We start from the raw sequence: 19,873 nt of genomic DNA, 5'->3' as shown, positions 1-19,873 counted from the left end.
TAAAATAGATAACTATAACCCACAGTCCTAGCCTCAAAGAGTTTATGGTTTGGTACAGAATGTAGATAATTTGGCATTCATAAAGACTATAACACATAGGGTAGAGGCAACTAACCTAGACTTAGAAGATCAGAGAAACTTCCAAAAGGAAATGACATCTAATCTAAGACCTGAAATATACATAGCTTTGGGGAGGGAGAATCTAGACAGAGGAAAAGTCATGTAACAAAGACCTGAAAATAGGTGTGTGCCAGTAAAGGGTAGCAAGAAGCAAGACCAGAGGTGAGCAGAGCTAGGCCACACACAAAGAGCACAGTTGGTCAGAATAAAGGCATCAGTCCTTCATCTTGAGAGTGATCGGGATGTATTGAGGAGAATTAAGCAAGAGATGGCCCTGTCAGATTTTGCTTTAGGAATAATGCTTCAGCAGAGTGGGGAAAATGGGCTGGAGGGAAGACAGGACGGGAGGTGAGAAGATCAGATCAGTTAAGAAAGCCATTATAACGGCCAGATGGGACAGGATGGTAGCCTGAACCAAGAAAGCACCTGTGGGAATGGAAAAAAATGGACTAATTTGAGAAAGTTATAAGATGTGGCCTTAGAGCAGAAAAGAGGAATTAGGCTCCTGGCTTGGGCAATGGGTACATGGTTGCCATTCAAGGAAATGCAATGTTTCTCACATTTGATTGTGCAGGCTACCTGCCCAGGATGCAGATTCTGATTGAGCAACTCTGGGTTGGAACTAGGATCTCTGCATCCCTAACAAGCTCCAGCTGATGCTGCTTTTACAGGTGTTGGTACCATAACTTGAGCAGCAAAGAGCTAGTGAACATAGAAAGGAATAACATTGGAAGAAAAAATAAATAAATTCAGAAATGATGCACTAAAATCCCTATGGTAAATACCTTTCAGGCAGCTAGACACATGAGTCTCATGCGTAGAGGAGAGTGAGGAGGTAGAGATTTGAGTCATCTGCAAAACTATTATGAGTGGCTGGGGAGGTAGCTCTGGCAGTGTGATTTCCTAGCATACTGAGGGCCTAGGTTCCACCTCCAGGATATGTACTGGACATTGGCTCCACCTCCTCACCTCCACTTTTAAGTGGTACATGAAGGTACAAAAGTGATTCTTTCAAGTTTAGCTGTAAAGCAAAAGAAGAATAGAGCAATAGCTAGGAGAGTTTGAAGGTAAGGAAGGGTTTTCTTTAGTGATGAAACAGACTTGAATATGCTTAAATGCTATTCAACAGAACTGTCCATCAGTAAGCCATTAGAAAGATCAACCAGGCTTCCTGTCTAGCATTTCTACGTCATCTTTTCTAATATTCAACAATCTTTTCCTCTTAGCTTTGACAGCTGAGTTTATAGATGGGGCAACTCTGTCCAGAATCTACCTACTTTACTTATCCTAAAGCCCTCTCCTTAGAAGCTGTATTTCAAATGTTCTCCTATCTGTCTTCACCACTGGCAACAATTTTATTTTGTAATACATATTACATAGCCTCAGAACAAAGCTGATGCAAGCAAATAAAAGACAGCACCAAAGGAATTAGCTGCTGCATACCACCAGTGATAGAGCAAATGAAAGTTTAGAAGAAACAAGGAAAAGTGGGAAAACTACTTTGCCTGCCTCAAGGAAATCAGCTCTGCTGGCTGGCTGGTTTCCAAAGGCTGAATGATTAAAGTCAGTATGTTAGAACTTGGAAGAGGATTCTAGAAAAGGTCTTTGCCCTCTGAAGAGTTCATTATGTCAACTACAAAAGAGTGGTTTGCAAAAGACAAACTAAGGTGTGGGAGACTGAGATAAAGATGAGAGACTGAAATGGGAAATAGAAGAACATAAAAAAGAATTGTTGAAGCCTCTGAAAGAAAAGACAAGGATGAATGATAAGCAGAAGAATGAGGAGAAAAATCCAGCAAATCCTAAAGGTTGACCCCATTACAGCATATTTATGTAAGAGACACTGAGCTGCAAGATAAGTTTAGTAAATGTTCTGCTGTAAGTTCACATTGTGACACCAGAATTTATGCAGGGGATGTCATCGTTATTTACAATTCATTTTTTTAAAAGGAGCATTACCATTTTGGAAACAATAAAATCACACACTTGAAAAGACCTTGAAAGAGCGTCCGGTTCTTGAAGGTAGAGTGAACTGCCTTCCTCCAACTGCTGATGCCTACTGGACCTATCCCAGACTTCTCACAGAGGCCACGCTCCTCCTGGGCATCCCCAGCCATGCAGTGAGCAAGGCAGAAATAAAACCCAGCCATGTGGACCAAAGGCAGAACTCCTTTGCTCTTTGCTCCAGAGCTCCCTCTATGTTGATGTAGACATTGTCAGATCTACACAGCAATCTGAGGATTTCTCCACCCGATCCTTCCTCCTCCTCCCTTCCTAAAAAGGCTCACCCTGCCCAATCATGCATGCTTTCTCTTCTTTGTATCTTTCATGGGCATTATGCTCTTGACTCCTCAATAATTACATATAGTCCTAATTGTGACTCCACACCAAACTGGAAACCATCTAAAATTCCAACAATGAGTGAATGGACAAGTCAGAGTACAGCCATATAAAAAAAAATAGGACTTAGCAATAAAAAAGAACAGTCTAGTGGAACGTGCAACCCCTTGAACCATCTTAAGAACATGACACTGACATAAGTTAGACATATAAAAGGACATATATGATTCTAGTTCTATGAAGTTCTAAAACTAGCAGAACTCATCCATGACAGAAATCAGATCAGGAGTTGCCCAGGCTGTGGAAATGACTGAAAAGGAGGGGGAGGGAATGTTCTGGAATGATGGAAATTTTCTATATGTGTATACACATGAGTGTATATTTGTCAAAACTCATCCAATTGTACACTCACAATATATGTATGTTACTGTCTAATTGTAAAAGAATGTTTCTGGCATTTATAAATCTATCCTAAATACTAAATAAATATGTAAATAAATACCCTATTGAATAGCTTTTGGTATTGCAATGGACTCTATCTCATTTACATTTCTAGATGGTTATTACTAGAAAAGAACAAGATCACTGATCTGTTTATTTTACTCCATAGACCTTATAAGATTCTCTCATTTTGTTGTTTTTAACTGAAATCCTTTGAGTTTTGTAGGCATACAGTCATAGAATTAGCAAAAAGAAACAACTTTATCTTTTATTATCCAACATGTATACAGATTATTTTGTTTACCTTCCTTTAAAAGATTTTTCAAAAGAATGTTAAATAATAATGGCAGTCACCAAATGTCCTCTCATTTCTAACTTTAAGGCATAGCTGTCCTACATTTTGGCTTGCCTGGGCCACATTGTATGAAGAAGAATTGTCTTGGGCCACATATAAAATGGAATATATATATATATATACATATATTATATATAAGTAAAAAAAACTTTTTAGGGCTGGGCATTTAGCTCAGCGGTTTCACCACCTGCTGCGCAAGCGCAAGTTCGATCCCTGGTACCAAAAAAACCCCTTTTTACATTTAATGTATTATTACAAATTAACTCTACAAATCCAAGTTTAAAAATTAAATGAGAAATGCCTGTCTCACAGGCACACACGCGTGTAGATAGGTTGAAATACTAGTGACTGCCAAGTCTCACTATACACGTAACATGTGATACACAAGGGTTCCCATGCCACTGTTGAGTGATGGGTTCTACTGCAGTGTTCCCTTGTCACCCACACAGTCCACACTGGAGTACTGGGCAATCAAGTGATGAAAAGCACCGCTAAAAATCACACAGTAATGGTAACAGTTTACAGTCTTGTCGGTTTGCATTAGTAGGACCATGTTCAGCCCTCAGGGCCACAGAAAGGACATGGCTACTGTTGCAGGCAGAGACAGGTGGAGAGTCCCCGTAGTCCCAAGCCTGACTCTCACAACAACACAAAAGGTTGTGGAAGAATCAGATAAAGACCAAAAGCATAGAAGCAACGTTGTACTTTTATTCAGCAAGCATGCAAGAAAGAGTACAGCTGCCTTCTCTCAGAGAGACAGGCAGGGGTGCCCAAAACGGGACCACCGATGAAGGGGGGCTCAAGATGCTGGTTTTATACCGGTTGGGACCTATCTTGGCTCTGGGACAGCCCCTACTTGATTGGTTAATGATTAACTTAGCTCATTACTAGGGACAACAGGGTAGGGTCTTTTCAGGGGCCTTTTACACCTGAGGGTCAAGGTTTTTTTCCTTTTGATCTTAGCAAACCAAGCTTTTCAGGGTACAGTGTGAAGAGGAGGTGCAACCACAGACTGTCAGCTTTTCACGAGTGGTTAAGCCTGTTCTGCTAGCTACCTGAACTCCTTGGGGGGGAGAGTCCCTCATCTCACCCTGCCTATCCGTCTCTACCCCTACACTACTTTGAAGAAAATATTTTAACATCTGAGTGTTTAAAATATGACTTGCTATTGGATTCTTGGCAGTCCTTATCAATTTGTAGTCTATGCTTATTTTGTTTGTTTTAGAATAATTTTATGTTATCATCTCCAAGAATGATTTTTAAATTTTTCCAATGACTTTTCAGCATTTATTAATGTTTTCTCTCTTTAAATTGTTGATTCAATGAAATATGGTCACAGATATCTTAATATTGCGAACTTTCATTTCCTGGAATAAAACTTGTTAACTTACTCTTTTGGTGAGGTACTTGACTCTCTTTTGGATATACATTCATAAACTAACTTGAATGTTGTTAAATTTTTTGATACTATCTCATTACAATAAGGCTGGTTCCATGAAATAATTTAGGGAGTTTCCGTCTTTTCTCTGTCTTAAATAGTAAAAGTAATATTTAATTATCCATCATTCTTTAAAGATTAAAAAAGACTTAACAGTGAACCTACTCATGTTATTTTTTATAGTGGACATTTAATCTCCAGTTTTTCTGTTGTAATTAGGCTCTTCCTCTTTTCTACTTCTTGGGTCAATTTTATTCATTGAATGCAAAATTCTATTTGAAATGGTAACTTTTAGGCATGGGTGTAATTGAGTGATAGGGCAGGTACAAGACCTTGGATTCAATCCCCAGCACACACGCGCACACACACACACACACACACACACAACTAAATTAACAATAAAATTGTAGCCAGGGATTTAGCTCAGTCGTTCCAGGGCCTGCAGCGCAAGTGCAAGGTCTCGAGTTCGATCCCTGGTACCAAAAACAAACAAAAACAAAAAACAATAAAATTGTAACCTGGACCACCACCACCCCAATTCCCCACACACTCTTATTATTTTCCTTGTTTTAAATTTTTTGCATAGCATTTATCACTTATGATCTTCCAAGTACATGAGTTGTTTATACACAAGGCGGGCACAGCTGTAATCCCAACACTTGGGAGGCAGAGGCAGGAGAATTGGCAGGAGTCTGAGGCCAGCCTGGGCTACATAGTGAGTTCAAGGCCAGCCTAAACTACAAGACCCTGTGTCAAAATAAGTAAATAAATAATTTTTAAAAAGAGTTGTTTATACACTGCTTATGGCTCATCCTCTATCAATTGTGCTCCCAGAAAGTCCACAAGGGTCTGTACTTCTTAGTGCTGTATCTCAAAAGCCTAAAATTGTGCCTGACACAAATTAGGTATTCAAGAAAATGTTAGGTCATTATGATCACGTGACGCATTTTAGTCACGCAAAGGGTAGACAGATACTGGTGTCCACTCAGTCATCAACACCCAGCTCCCCTCCTGGCTCCTACCGGGCCTGGGGACTGAGTGTGAGCACCACGACCCACCTCCCCAACCCAAACCCTTACATTTAGATCACAAGGCAGGGAAGGATGTTCCCAATCAATGGAAAAAAAAAAAAAAAGTAATGACTTTACAAGGGTGCCCCTCCTATTTCAATGGACAGCAGAATCAATTTTTTAAATTATTATTGTTCTTGGCTATACGATCGTAACATTTAAACACACCGAGGGGATTCTAAAGGAGTCTTGGGCAGTCATGCCAACACCATGAATGGTTTCACCAAAGCGCGAGCCTCCTAACAGCAAACTTGGAGACCCTGATGGGAACTTGGTGCGTTACCCGATGTGCGCGCGGCCCTGCGCGGAGATCAAGGTCATGAGGAACAGCCAGGGAGGAATCCGCGCATTAAAACGTGCGCGCTAAGAGTCCATGAGGGAGCCCCAAAACACCAAGAACAAAAAACTCGCCTCCTGTGAAAGCCCACCCGGACCCCGCCCCTGCACGCGCAGCCGCACGCCCAGCCCGGCTGGCTGTCCTCGCCCCGCCCCCCTGGACCGGAAGGACTCTCTGGCGTTTCCGGTGGTCGGCGACTCTGTTGGTTGCCTGGGTGATGTCGTGGATTCAAGCTGCTCAGGCCGGTGGGAAAGCTGGAGACCAGGACGACGTGTTTGACGAGGAAGCAGACGAGTCGCTTCTGGTACAGCGGGAATGGCGGAGCCACATGCAGAGACGAGTCAAAGTAAATGCGGGCGGAGGCGGCGGGAGCCCTTTGGGGTGCTGGGCTGTGAGGACAGTGGTTTGGGATTGTGAAGGAGCGGGCTCCCGAGTGCCCCTGCCCCGGGCCTTGCTCCGGGTCTCCCCCATCACGCCCGGGTTTCCCAGTGTAACTGGAAAGCGTGTTGTGAGCTCCTGACGCAGCCGCGGACCTACCAAAATAAACTTTAACCAGACTTTAAAGAGTTTGCAGTTCAGCGAAGATCACAGGGGAAGAGTGGGGAAGGAGCAAATGGGAACCGCTCGTTACGACTGTCCAAGGACGCGATGCCCTTCGTAGGTGCTCCTTGAAATAGTAGGGATCCCGGTTAGGAATGACACTAATCGAAATATTTGAGAAAGGCGGATTTGACAATGCTGTCTCAGGGCAGTAGGGGAGAGCTAGGGTGAAATGCCGCCGTCTAGATAAGAGAATATTAAAGTTGATTTCCATTTTATTTAAGTGTGAACTATTTTTTCCTAATTTGCCTCACTCTTCCTTGAAACTAAGTGTAATTTCCAGGTGGATCGGTCAGCATTTAGAACGAAGTGGTAAGATCTGCATTCCCATATCTGCCAACCATTAAAGTGCCCATACACCTGCAGTTGGGGATCCGCCCTAATTTAATCTTTCAGTAAAATAATACTTGCTTAGTCCAGAAACCATGTTGTCAGTTACAAAAATGCTTTCCAGGAGGTTCGGACTAGACCTGGAAGTATTGAGCATCTTGTGAGTGCCATGACACCCCTTGGGAGATACAAGGCAGAATCTCTACCCACTGAGAATCTCCAGGTTCATTGAATTTGGGTATCAAACAAAATTTTTAAAGCCAGACCTATCATTTTCCTTTTCCTAAAATTGTTTCCTCTTTCCTAACTTTGCCAGCCTTTTTATCCACCCACACCATTCCTGTCAGTTGCCAAGGGCCACATGCAATTTCCTCACTGTGAAGACATTGCTAACAGAGTTTTTTAAAATTGTGTTCCACTGAGCATGGAAGTCCACACCTGTAATCGCATTACTTAGGAGGCTGAGGGAGGAAGAGAACCACAAGTTCGAGGCCATCCTGGGCTACATATACCTAGTGAGTTCAAGGGCAGCCTAAATTATGCTTAGGGAGACTCTGTCTCAAAACAAACAAAATATGTTTAAAATTTGCCCAATAAATCTAGACTTAAAAAATGGAATAAGAGGGCTGGGGATTTAGCTCAGTGGTGCTGCCACCTGCCTCACAAGTGCGATGTCCTGAGTCAGATCCCCGGTACAAAAAAAAAAGTGGAATAAAAAAAGATAAACCAATAATAAGTTGTTAGCAGAGAAACTGTTTTGTTTGCTTCTGTGCCTGTGCCATAGTATGTTTAACAACACAGAAAGGCCAAGTTCATCTGTTTTATAAATTGATTGTGTGCCTTTTTAGAAAAGCCTACATATGCTTCACTTTGTGTAGTTACAGCTGCAGTTCTTCGTTGCTTATTTTAGGAAGGTTATAGAGATGGAGTAGATGCTGGTAAAGCAGTTGCTCTTCAACAGGGCTTCAATCAAGGCTATAAGGAAGGTGCAGAAGTCATTATGAACTATGGACAACTCAGAGGAACATTGAGGTAAGTTTAAAAACTTAAATGCTGAATCATTTTAGCCTCAATACTGGAGTAGTTTTTGTAAAGTAATATGTAAAAATGAAGTGTTTAACGTGCTTTTCCTAGTGTTGCATACACAAGAGTGCATCAGAGCACACAGTGATGCTGCCTTTGTAAAGTTAAAATTACTGCCAGTTCATCCTCCTCCGTATGTAAACCGGATATTGTCCTTTTTTGCAAAGGAATGGTAAGAAGGTGTATACTTTATGCTACCCAAACTATCACCAGTCTCTAATTAAAAGATTGAAAAAAAGGTATTGAATAAAAGCTGTTAGTGCTTGTACATGTGGTAAAACAGTACAACAGACCAGAAGTACATTATGAAAATTATAGTTAGTAATTGAAAAAATGATTCCATGTATTTTAATCCGTGGCAGTAATGGCATATAGCAGGATCAACTGGTCAAATAACATGGAGCTGAGAGCAGGACGGACCTGTCCTCTTTGATGCTTTATGTCTTTTAAACTGTCCCCCGAGAGAAAAACATAAAATACTTCAGCATATCACTATTTTTGAAAGAGAAGAAGATAAAAGAAAGCCATCAAAACAAAACACAAAGGCATGTGTTTGAACTTACAGAAAATGCAACTGACAGGGACCAGAATTTATAGTCTATTATGGTAGAAAAATAATCGAGTGTTCATCTTCACATCATCAAGTTAAATTAATCTTTTTATAAGCTGAGAATAGTTATTGCTGAAGTTTTTGTAACAACTGATTCCATTTTTAAAAACATTCCTTTTTAGCTGGGATGTAGCTCAGTGGTAGAGCATGTGCTAGTGTGCATGAGGCTCTGGGCTCAATCCCCAGCACCCCGCCCCCCAGAAAATTGCTTTTCATAATAACCATTATTTTTGACATGACTTGATTTTCTGAACAATCTGAAATGTGTGGGGAGTACTTGCTTCAGCAGCACATATACTAAAATTGGAACGATACAGAGAAGATTACCATGCCCCTGGGTAAGGATGAACTGTATGGGCAAAATATTATATATATATATATGTATGTGCCTCGGTTCACAAAGTATTCTTTCCACAATTCTGGTCACACAAATCAAACTGGACAAAAACTGAATCAAATTTTCCCATAAGTTCAACTTTGAATTTAACCTAGAATTTGATTCTGTTTTCATCCAGCTCGGTTTGAGACCAGAATCCTGGAAAGAATCAAGTTTGTGAACTGACTTGCCACTGGGTTCAGTTCTAGAAAAGTAAGAAAAAATATTAAATCTAGGATAATTCTTACCTTTTCCAAGGAAATAGTTTATAGCTCCTCTGTTGATTCTAATGTGTAGCCAAGATTAAGAATCATAATTTAATGCCAGACATAATGGCATGCACTTGTAATCCCAGCACTTGGGAGGCTGAGGCAGGAGGATTGTGGTGAATTCGAGGCCAGCCTGGGCTACATAGTTTACAACTAGCCTGGACTACAGAGACCCTGTCTCAGAAACAACAACCAAAAAAAAAAAAAAAAAAAAAATCAGTGATTTAGAATGTTTGATGTCCTTAAAGGAGAAACTAATTTTTCCGATTTTTCTCTAAATTGTATCCCTCTGCACCAGAAATTACATGGTCATTAGGGAAAATCCAAAATAATAAAAAGCTATGAAGAAGGAGGTATAAACAGTTCATATGATTAAGTATGCTCGCTTAATTTTTATTAAAAGATCACATTTTTTAACAGTTTCCACCAGCTTGAACCACTGGTGGTACACACATGACTGTCCCATCAGGCAGCTTGTACCACCTGATGGGGCTGTCCCACACTCCCCAATGGGACAGACATGCATGTACCAACAGCACAGCGAGACATACGTGTTACAGCCCCATTGTGAATGTGCTAATCCTGTTTGCCATCATTACTTTCTTGATTTTGACCTAAGTTATTATCATTCATCCATTTTTGCATGGTTTTCTGGTAGAAAAACATGTAAGGCTTAACATCAAATATTCTAAAAGCCTGTGACTATTTAACATTTTCCTATTTAAACTTTTTTTTAATTTTCATTCAGCGCTCTGCTCTCCTGGTGTCACCTTCATGATAATAGTTCAACTCTGATCAGTAAGATAAATAATCTCCTGGATGCAGTGAGCCAGTGTGAAGAATATGTGCTCGCGCATCTGAAATCAGTCCCTCCCCAGCCCAATGTTGGAGATTTATTGGACTCCATTGAGGATATGGACCTTTGTCATGTAGTTCCAGCTGAGAAGATGGATGAAGCTAAAGATGAAAGACTCTATGAAAATAATGCTGAGTTTAACAAAAACTGTGGCAACAGTCCTAGCAGGGCAGATTGTTCATATTTAGAAGGCTGCAGAACACAAGAACCTGCACATTCTGCAAACCCAATCCTCCCCTGGATTTTAGAACAGACAGCCAGTTTAGTTACACAGCTGGGAATCTCAGTTGACGTATTACAGCACCTCAAACAACTTTGAAAATTATCTTCCCTGAAAGCAATGTTCAGAATATTTCTTAGACTACTTTGTTTCCTAATGTATCCAAAATCTGTACTGGGTTCTACATTGAATACTTTGCCTGTAGTTGTCCTTCATGAAGTTTGAAATGTCTCCACTATGAACACTATTAAATGTAATATAAACCACTTTATTCTCTGTCACTGGTGATTTATTCGTACTTTAAGATGGGCTGAATAATTACAGGTGTCATTTTCAAATTTCTGATCAAAATCAAGCATTTTTAGACTTTAGCAAAAGTGAACAAGAGTCGAAACATTTTGTAAGAAGTGGCTGCTACTTTCTGCTGCAGTCACCATCTGGCGGTTCTGTACCTCATCACCGGTTAATCAGACCTAAGAGCAAAATTAACCTAATGCTAACATAGATAGATACACAGAAATATATATGTAGATACATAGGCATACAGCCATATATTTAAGAGACCATAGTGGAAACTAAAACAATATTTATACTGTAAATTACATAATTAAAAGCAAAATACTGAATTCAGTTTGGTTACATATTGTTAAGTAAGGATGTTCAAGATGGGCATGTTTCCAGCACTCATAATCCCAGCACTTAGGACGCTGATGCAGGAGGACTGAGAGTGAGTTCAAGGCCACCCTAAACTGCATAGCACACAAAAAACCCCCACAATATTCAATTCTATGAGAAACACAGAAGGTACTTTTCCTGCTCAAGTCGGAAGAAAAATACTTAGCTATTCCAAGTAGTGTTGCCTAAGAATATGCCAGGTTATTTCTAGATTGTAGCTTTGCTCTCTGCTGAAATAAAACACTCTCACTTTTTTCTCTTACCTTGAGGTGAAATTATTAGTCTAACATAGACAAAATTAGATTCAAATTTTTGCCCTAAGACCTAAGCATGTTAGGATCAGGATTTTTAACTTCTTTTTATCCTGAAATACAAATTTAAATGAGATGCCTGACCTCAGAGGCACCCAAATAATTGTCCCTCCTTGTAGCCTTAGCTGCTACGTCATTATCGATTTTAAAAGCTCTACTGCAATAGTCTGATAGTGTCTTTCCAAGGGTCTAAGGAAATGTACTACTGTGATCTTAAGTCCTCTTCAAAGTTCACAGGACATTAAAAAGCTGAGACAGTATATAGAGTTTCAGGTTTTACTAAAACATGCTGAAAGTATCAAAGTGACATTTGCAAACTAGTTTTTAAAAAGTGCATGCGTGTAATTCCAGGTAATTAGAAGGCTGAGGCAGGAAGGTAGCAAGTTTGAGGCCAACCTGGGAAATTTTAACAAGATCCGGACAATGTCTGAGAATCAAATTTAAAAAGGGCTGGGAATAGCCAGGTGTGGTCATACATGCCTGTAATCCTGGTGCTCTAGGGAGCCAAGGCAAGAGGATCACAGCTTGGAGCCTAGAGTGACTTAGCAAGACCTTGTCTCAGAATAAAAAAGGCTGGGGATGTAGTCAGTGCAAAGGCCCTGGGTTCAGTCCCCACTACTGTCAAAATAGGGGTGGGGAGGGCTCATATCCAGGTGCAAACAGCATTTCAGAGATTCAGAACTTTACTAAATCATCTTGTTATATTTTTTCCATATTTGTGGATGCAGCTAAAATCTCAAATCAACACAGACTATTATAAAAGGCCTCTGAAGTCTTGATGTTACTCTTCCTTGCATGTTAGGTATGAAATAACCCATAACTTATTTCCTTTTTTTTGTGGTATTGAAGCCTGGGGATTGAACCCATGGCCTTTGAACTAAGCTACACCCTAGCACCACCCACCCCCTTTCCTGAGACAGGTCTGGCTGAATTGCCTAGGCTGGACTTGAACTTGTGATCCCCCTGCCTAAATCTCCTGGAGTACTGGGATTACAGGAAAGCACCCTATGCCCAGCTATGAAATACCCATTTCCAGTGGTGCATCTTAAGAAGATCACTCTGAATAAAAATTTCATGAGTAGTAAATCTTGAGATTTTATCTGGGCTTACCCTCATAAGATTCTGGAAAAATAACTTCTCTTGCCACCACTGGTTACATAATGGGTGTTTGTAAAGAGGATCCCAGAAAGTAAAGTCAAGAGAATTAGCTGAGTTGAAGCTATTGGGTTGAAAAAATGGCTCTTAACTTGCAGAAGGTCCTGGACAGCAGAGGATTAGTAATGGTGTGCTCATTATACTCATGTTCCATGGATACAAGCTTCTAGATGAAAACCAACCGGAGTCTAGGAAAGAAATCTTGCATGACCTGTTTTCTAGGTTGTAGGCCTGCCAGGTCTCCCAAGGGAACAATCTAGAGGAAGGTAAATGGTCAGGAAATGCCGCGGGCCGAGCCTGAACAGGGCCCTCTCCCTACTCCCTTTCTCCTCCGTAGACCACACAGTCAAACTGGCACAGCCCCAGGAGACAGTTGCATTACGTATCCTTCTTCCTTGTTCCCTGCCTGCGAGCGCTCCAATCATGAAACAATCTCACTACGTTCCGCCTAGGCCACGTAGGCCACGTAGCTCTATTTGCCCCCCTTCTCTTCCTGTTTGCCTTCCACTATAAATAAAGAGCATGTGGCACTCCAGGCAGCCATTAGGTCCTGACAAGGTGTGGTTCCACCTGGTCCCAACTTTCAAGAATAGCCTTTGCTTCTTCCTTTTTTTATTTCTTCATCTCCCACTGCTCTCCCAGGCTTCGGATCCTGCGCCGTGCAGGTCACGGCAAGGAAAGATTGCTGCAGAGCTGGTAGAGCCAGCCATCCAAGGCTGAAGACCTAAACATTGAGTTGAGTGATGTGGCTATTTTAGAAACAGGAATTTCATCTAATTTCTAGGTGCTGATATATTTGGGCATTTTTTTACAAAAAAAAAAAGGAGAGAATGCCCACGATATTATGCTATTCTGACATTTCTGTTGCTAAAACTGCTGAGGCCACCAAAGTTTTTGTACAATAAATAAACAAGAAGCAGACAGCTGAAATCATAGGTGCACCCTTATCTCACACTGTCATAATGGGGACCCACTGTAAGAAATGCATCATTGAGTGATTCCAAAGCCCTTCCATCTCCCAGGCTCCAGACCTAAATTTGCAACTGCCCGTTTCTCAACCTTAGGTACGCATGCAGCATTTCTAAGCAGACCCCCATTCCCTTCTCTCTCCTCCCCATCCCCAGAGCCTTTTGTATTTTCATTCTACAAATGACGCATCTGCCCACCTAAAGCCAGAAATTTTAGGTCTTCTGCTGCTTGTTCTTAACCATCAGACCCTTCTTCCACTTGAGAAGTTTAGCATCCTCAGAACATATTTAAATCTGGCCTACTTTCATTCAGATCGTCAGACTTTCATTTACTTGTGTACCAGCCCCTCCAGTCTAGCACTTCTAGTCTAGCTTATTCCTGTCCATCCTCTCTCTCATCATTATTATCCTCCTAAAACAGCTTCCTCCCCTGATTTAAATTTTAAAGCCTCAATTTATTCCTTTTTTTTTTTCCTTACTGAATAAAGCATAAACTTGAATTTCAATTTTGGGCCGAAACAGCATTGGTGGCTTTGTTTCCTATCCTGACATCTGCCCCATATGCATTCCACACTAAGGACAATCACACAGAGCTTTGTGGAGGTGCTAGAACTTCTAACTTCTAATCTTACTTATTGCCAACTCTTCTGCCCAGATTATTTCATCTATATCCTTCTTTCCCAACAGATGTTTCTTTAGGCTTCAGTACCAGTGTTAAATTTCAACTTCCTCAGGCAGGGTTAGTTCTTTTTTCCCTGTATTTCCTCTGCATCACGTTGAGTGTCTCTTAACTTCTGCATTCTCCAGGAAACTATCTTATTCAGTGTTAGTGACATCCTCAACACTTAGCCTCATGCCTTGGACATACATGCATAGGCACTGTATAACAAGAGAAAGAAAATGGGAGAACTTCCTAGCTAGAAGAAATATATAACTAGAAATGTAAGGTTCCAAAATATATATCTTTTCATTTTTAGAAGGGAAAATAAAACTTTATGTTTGTCTTTTCGAAAAATGTTGCTGTCCTTCATTTCACATGTTAACCATAAAAATCCACGTATCTGAATTGTGTGTCGCCCTCTTATACCAGGCTAATTAGCAACATGAAGACAACAGCGCTTACCAATCATTAACAATCACTCTAATGAATAAACAATATTACAACACAGTGTGAAGGCGTTAGAGGATACATAGTTATGTTTTAGTATAATTTCAGTCATTAAGAAAGTATAGCAAAAACCACACAAAATTTAAAAAACTAGAGGAAAACACAGTTTAATAAACAAATCATTGGTTTCTAGCAGGATGCCTGGTGGTGCAGTCTTAATAGCAGGAAAGATTTGGGGAACAAAGAGCAAACAGAGGAGGTGGGAAGTAATACACAGAAAATGTTTACTATACACAGGCACTATGCTACAGACTTTACATCTACTAATTTGTTTAATCCTCATACTAACCCTATGTCCCCATCTTAAAAGTGAGGAAAGTGAATTCACGGCTGTGAAATGGCCCAGTTGAGTGTTACACCCTGGCGAGTCTGATGCCAGAACCTGTCCTCAGGGCACGAGCTCAGTGAGTAGCTCAGTGAGTAGCGCATAGCCATGACTGTGTTTAGCAGAGAGGACTAGGAGCCATATTTTCCCCTTTCTGTTAATTTCTACTTTTCTGCATTTTTCAAGTCTTCCCCGGTCAGTAGTATTTTTATTGTAAAATGTGAATACTAATAAATAGCAGTTAAAAGAATTGAAATTTTATTAGAAGTTGGTTTGCTACACAAGCAGAAAAAGAAAGATTCACCTACTGAGGGAGAGAATGCAGTACAGAAAGATGTGTTTGGCATATACAGAAACTAAATTCTCCCTGGACTCCTTAGACTTTCCTCCCTTCTCTTAGGAGGATAATTTGTATCCTCATTTTGTGATAATATAACTTTACCTTTCCTATGTTCTTACTCAAAGGAGGGCATTAGCTCATCACTTACAAACCTCTTCATCTTCGGCTACCCCATTGCCAGAAAAGGTCAAGAAATCTTCTACAAAGTATTGTACTGCATTTCCTTATCTTATAAATAGATCTTTTCAGAAAGGTCAGCAAAATGCAAATCAGAACATCCTACAGATTCGTTTCTACAGACGCAGAGTCCTGGCAATTAGGGAGGGAGGCCCAGGACCTTTGGATCCTATTTCTCTCCAAGAAATTGTTGAATAAGTAATGGCCGCTAGGTGGTGCTAGCGCACCCTGAGATGTTGGTACAGCGTGTTTTTCATTCTTTGGCAACCTTCTCTGCTGTCAGGAGGATAAGAAGCTAAGGACTATCCCTGAAGCTATGGAAAACAGATGGAATCATTTGTAAGCCTGGGAGGATAGAGAGGAGTTTCTGGGTCGGTCAACAAACAAGAAATTGAAGTGTCCCTCATTTAAATTACAGAATTTTTCTAAATCAAAATAACTAAGTACGTATAAAGAAAGGTGTTCATAAAAACAAAGCACCTTTTATTCTCCGAAGTTCTCAGGCCTAAGAGTAAATAAACACTTAGCGCCCAAAGCATATAGCCTTCAGTCAGAGACCTGTAAAATTGTAATTTCACAAGAGTGAAACGTCATTCCTCCTCAGAGAAGACCGTGCTTAAATTATTTGAAACAGCAATTCCAATCCATCTCTCTCTCTCTCTTGCTCTCTCTCTCTCTCTCTCTCTCTCTCTCTCTCTCTCTCTCTCTCTCTCTCTCTCACACACACACACACACACACACACACACAACTTTTCAGAATCTAAAGGTGGGGTAGACAACTTTCATAACTCACTCAAGTATATCACAACCTTTTTTTTTTAATCAACAAATTTACAACCAGATAGGTTATCTTCATGTCAAATACAATTCATTTCAGCTAATAATTAAGCCTATTTCCTTATGAATTGAATAGTCACTATGTCATATGTCTTGTTAATATGGCTATTTAAAAGTATATGGTTCTACATGGAATTTTTAAACATAAAACAAATGATTTGTCATATCCCTCATAATTATAAATAAGAGTAGTTTGACAATAATACTGACAGCCCTTGCCAATAATAAAAAATCTGGACTGAAATAAGAATACAATGTAAGTAATCTGAACATAAAATATCCTCCTTCTTATGTAGAGACATTGCAAAACGTTTTCCTCTCAAAATCAGATGCTAAAATAACCAAGGATTCTCTAACTTACACCATGAAACATCAGATTATTGCTTATTAAAAAACTAACTATAAGTTTTTAATCTATCAGTTGCACAGGAAGTTACTGCAAAAGAGTTGATTATCAAAAGAAAATCAATTTAATGTATTTAGACATTTAAGACTTAAGTGAAGGCAAATTAAACATATTTTAATTTGAAGTCATTTTGTTTTGCTGTTTAAAATGCCCAATGACATATTATTAGTCTTCAATTTTAATCTTCTTGCAGGCTTCCATGAGGTCCATATGATGTCTGAGATCACACGGTGTTCCTTAGGACCCATCCCCTCTGTCAGCTTAGGGAGCATTTTCATTTCTATCAGTCCTGGAAACAAGGGTGGCCTTCATAAGAGGCATCAGGAGCCCTGAGGCCCCTCCCTCTGCAGTGTGAGCATGGTACTCCTGAGTCCACCACGGGTCACTTTTGTCCCCAAGGGAGAAATAAAAGGGTAACTTGAGAAAGTCGGGCAAAGATAGTTGCCCTCAAGAGATGATGTCCAGCTGTTGGAAAAAATGGCTTTGATTTGCTGTAGCAGAATATATAGAGAGAAGCAAAGATATTTACAACCCATTTGTCTAGAAATCCCAGATCTAAGAATTTGATCTAAGGAAATAAAACAGGTGATTTAAGAAAAGAAAAAAGAAGCTGAGGATTTAGCTCAGTGGTGCCACCACCTGCCTCGCAAGCACAAGGTCCCGAGTTCAATCCCTGGTACCAAAAAAAAAAAGAAAGAAAGAAATGAACAAGGTGAAATCACAACAGACACCACCAAAGCCCAGATTATTAACAACTACTTTGAGAACCTGTACCTACTTAAATAAATTGGAGAATTCAAAACAAATGGGTAGATTCCTCAATACTTACAAATTACCAAAACTGAACCAAGAAAAGATAAAAGAAAAAAACTTTCAGCACAAAGAAAATTCATTGCCGTATTCTGTGTAGAGAAAACTTAGCTTATTAATGATCAAAAATTTAAAAAGCCGTTAAGAAAATTATGATAACATCCAGTCAAAACATGTTACATGTCTATTATGAGTTATTATGAGAACAAGGAAAATTTTACTATACATTTAAGTGAAAGTCACTGTATAATGTTACATAAGTATGTAGATGCATTTTTTTTTTTCCAGTACTGGGGGTCAAACTCAGGACTTTTCGCTTGTGAGGCAGGCAGGGCACCACTGAGCTAAATCCCCAGCTCTTATTTTTTTATTGGTACATTTTACACATCATAGGGAGTTTGTACCTGTACATGATATATCTTGCTTCTTTTTTCCCCATTCCTTTCCCTTCTCTTCAACCCCTCTTCCCCTCCTTATTTACAAAAGCTTTGTCTCCATTTTTTCCTTCTATTTTTTTTTCTTGTCCCTTCTTCCCCCCTCTACTTTGTTCCCCTTCTCATTCTAACATTTTCTTCTCATTTCCCAATATCTATTATACATTTTGGTCCTTATTTCCACTTTCAGTTTCTCACACCAGAGAAGCAATGTGATATTTAAACATGTGTGTCTGATTTATTTCACTTAAGAATATGATCTCAAGGTGCATCCATTTAGTTAGAAATGTCTCAAGCTTATCCTGGTAGAGTAGTGTTCCATTGTATTAAAAAAAACCCACATCTTTATCCATTCATTGGCTGATCAGCATTTGGGTTGTTTCCAAGATTTAGCTATTACAAACTCTGCCACTATAAATGTGGGTGTGCATATATCACTGTGGTGTGATACTTTTAATTCTTTCAGGAAGATACCAAAAAAGGGAACAGCTGGATTGACTGGAACTGGTTTTAGTTCTTTGAGGTACCTCCGTACTGATTTCCACAGTGCTTGCACCCGTCTACACTCCCACCGCAGTGGAGCAGGGTTCCTCTTTCCCCACAGCCCCACCAGCATTTGTCATTGATTTCTTGATAGCAGCCATTCTTTCTGGAGTGAGGTGGAATCTCAGTGTTGTTTTCATTTGCATCTTGCCTGTGACCAGTGATGTGGAACACTTTTTCATATATTTATTTGCCATTTGTACTTCTTCATCAGAGAAGTATCTGTTCATTGAAGATGCTCATTATTGGATTGGGTCTTTAAATTTGGGGGGGGGGATTTTTTTGAATTCTTTATACATTCTGGCTATTATTAGCCCTTTGTCTGAGAATAGCCGGCAAAAATGTTTCCCCACGCTCTCGGTTGTCTCTTCACTCTGTTGGTGTTTCTTCTGCTGTGCAAAAGCTTTTTAGTAAGATGAGATCCCAGCTGTTGAAAGCTTTCAGTTTGTGACTATTTAGTATGATGTAGGCTGTTGGTTTGTCACAGATGGCTTTTATCAGATTGAGATAATGACCGTCTTTTCCCATTTTCTGTAGAGTTTTTGCCATGAATGGGTGTTGCACTTTATCAAATGCTTTTCTGCATCTATTGAGATGATCATATGGTTTTTGTCCTTGGCTCTGTCAATATGGTGCATTGCATTGATTGATTTGCAGATGTTGGACCATCCCTGCATCCCTGGGATGAATCCTATTTGGTCATGATGTATGATCTTTTGGATGATTTGCTGCATCCTGTGTGCCAGTATCTTACTGAGGATTTTTGCATCTATGTTCATTAGGGAAATTGGCCTGGAGTTCTGCTTTTCAATTGGATTCTTCTCTAGTTTTGGTATCAGGGGAATGAATTTGGGAGTATTGCTTTCCTTTTGATTTCATTAACGAGCTTGAGAAGTAATGGCAGTAAATTTTTTGTAGAAATCACCAGTGAATCCATCAGGTCCCAGGCTTTACTTTGTTGGAAAGTTTTTACATCTTCAATTTCATTGACCAATACTGGGTTATTTAGAATTTTAGAGAAAATCTTGTGTGCTGCTGAGAAGAATGTCTATTCTGTAGTTTTGGGGTGGAATACTTCATAGATATATACTAAGTCCATTTGTTCAAAGGTTTGTTTCAGCTCTGATATTTGTTGATTTTCTGTCTAGTTGATCTGTCTATCTGTGACACTGAGGTATTGAGTTCCCCCCCTTACAATTGTATTGTGGCTTATCTAATTTTTCATATAGATTAGTTTTCATATAGATTTGTTTCATATAGTTGGGTGTGCTAATATTTC

At 39.9% G+C, this 19,873-nt stretch overlaps 1 protein-coding gene and 1 non-coding gene across 3 annotated transcripts; both read left to right on the top strand.

Annotated features, from left to right (window-relative positions):
• Nucleotides 1-6,246: 6,246 nt before the first annotated feature.
• On the top strand, nucleotides 6,247-10,716 carry Yae1 (YAE1 maturation factor of ABCE1). 2 transcript variants are annotated; one of them, XM_004840259.4, is made up of 3 exons: nucleotides 6,247-6,447; nucleotides 7,942-8,063; nucleotides 10,118-10,716. In XM_004840259.4, the coding sequence occupies exons 1-3, from the start codon at nucleotides 6,319-6,321 to the stop codon at nucleotides 10,542-10,544; spliced, it is 678 nt and encodes a 225-aa protein (XP_004840316.1). In that variant the 5' UTR covers nucleotides 6,247-6,318; the 3' UTR covers nucleotides 10,545-10,716. The 2 variants fall into 2 exon arrangements, with proteins under 2 accessions (XP_004840316.1, XP_087052529.1); XM_087196403.1 differs by having other exon boundaries at nucleotides 6,267-6,447; nucleotides 7,993-8,063.
• LOC147822670 (U6 spliceosomal RNA) lies at nucleotides 8,998-9,103 on the top strand. Its single transcript, XR_015445521.1, has one exon. It is a non-coding gene; the product is annotated as a U6 spliceosomal RNA (small nuclear RNA).
• Nucleotides 10,717-19,873: the final 9,157 nt, after the last annotated feature.

Source organism: Heterocephalus glaber, unplaced genomic scaffold (assembly GCF_053883595.1).
Source record: "Heterocephalus glaber isolate CG9 unplaced genomic scaffold, H.glaber_assembly_v1.0 deba00001610, whole genome shotgun sequence".
Taxonomy (NCBI): Eukaryota; Metazoa; Chordata; class Mammalia; order Rodentia; family Bathyergidae; genus Heterocephalus; species Heterocephalus glaber.
Note: the sequence above shows the minus strand (reverse complement) of the source record. Positions and strands in the feature narration are given on the sequence as shown.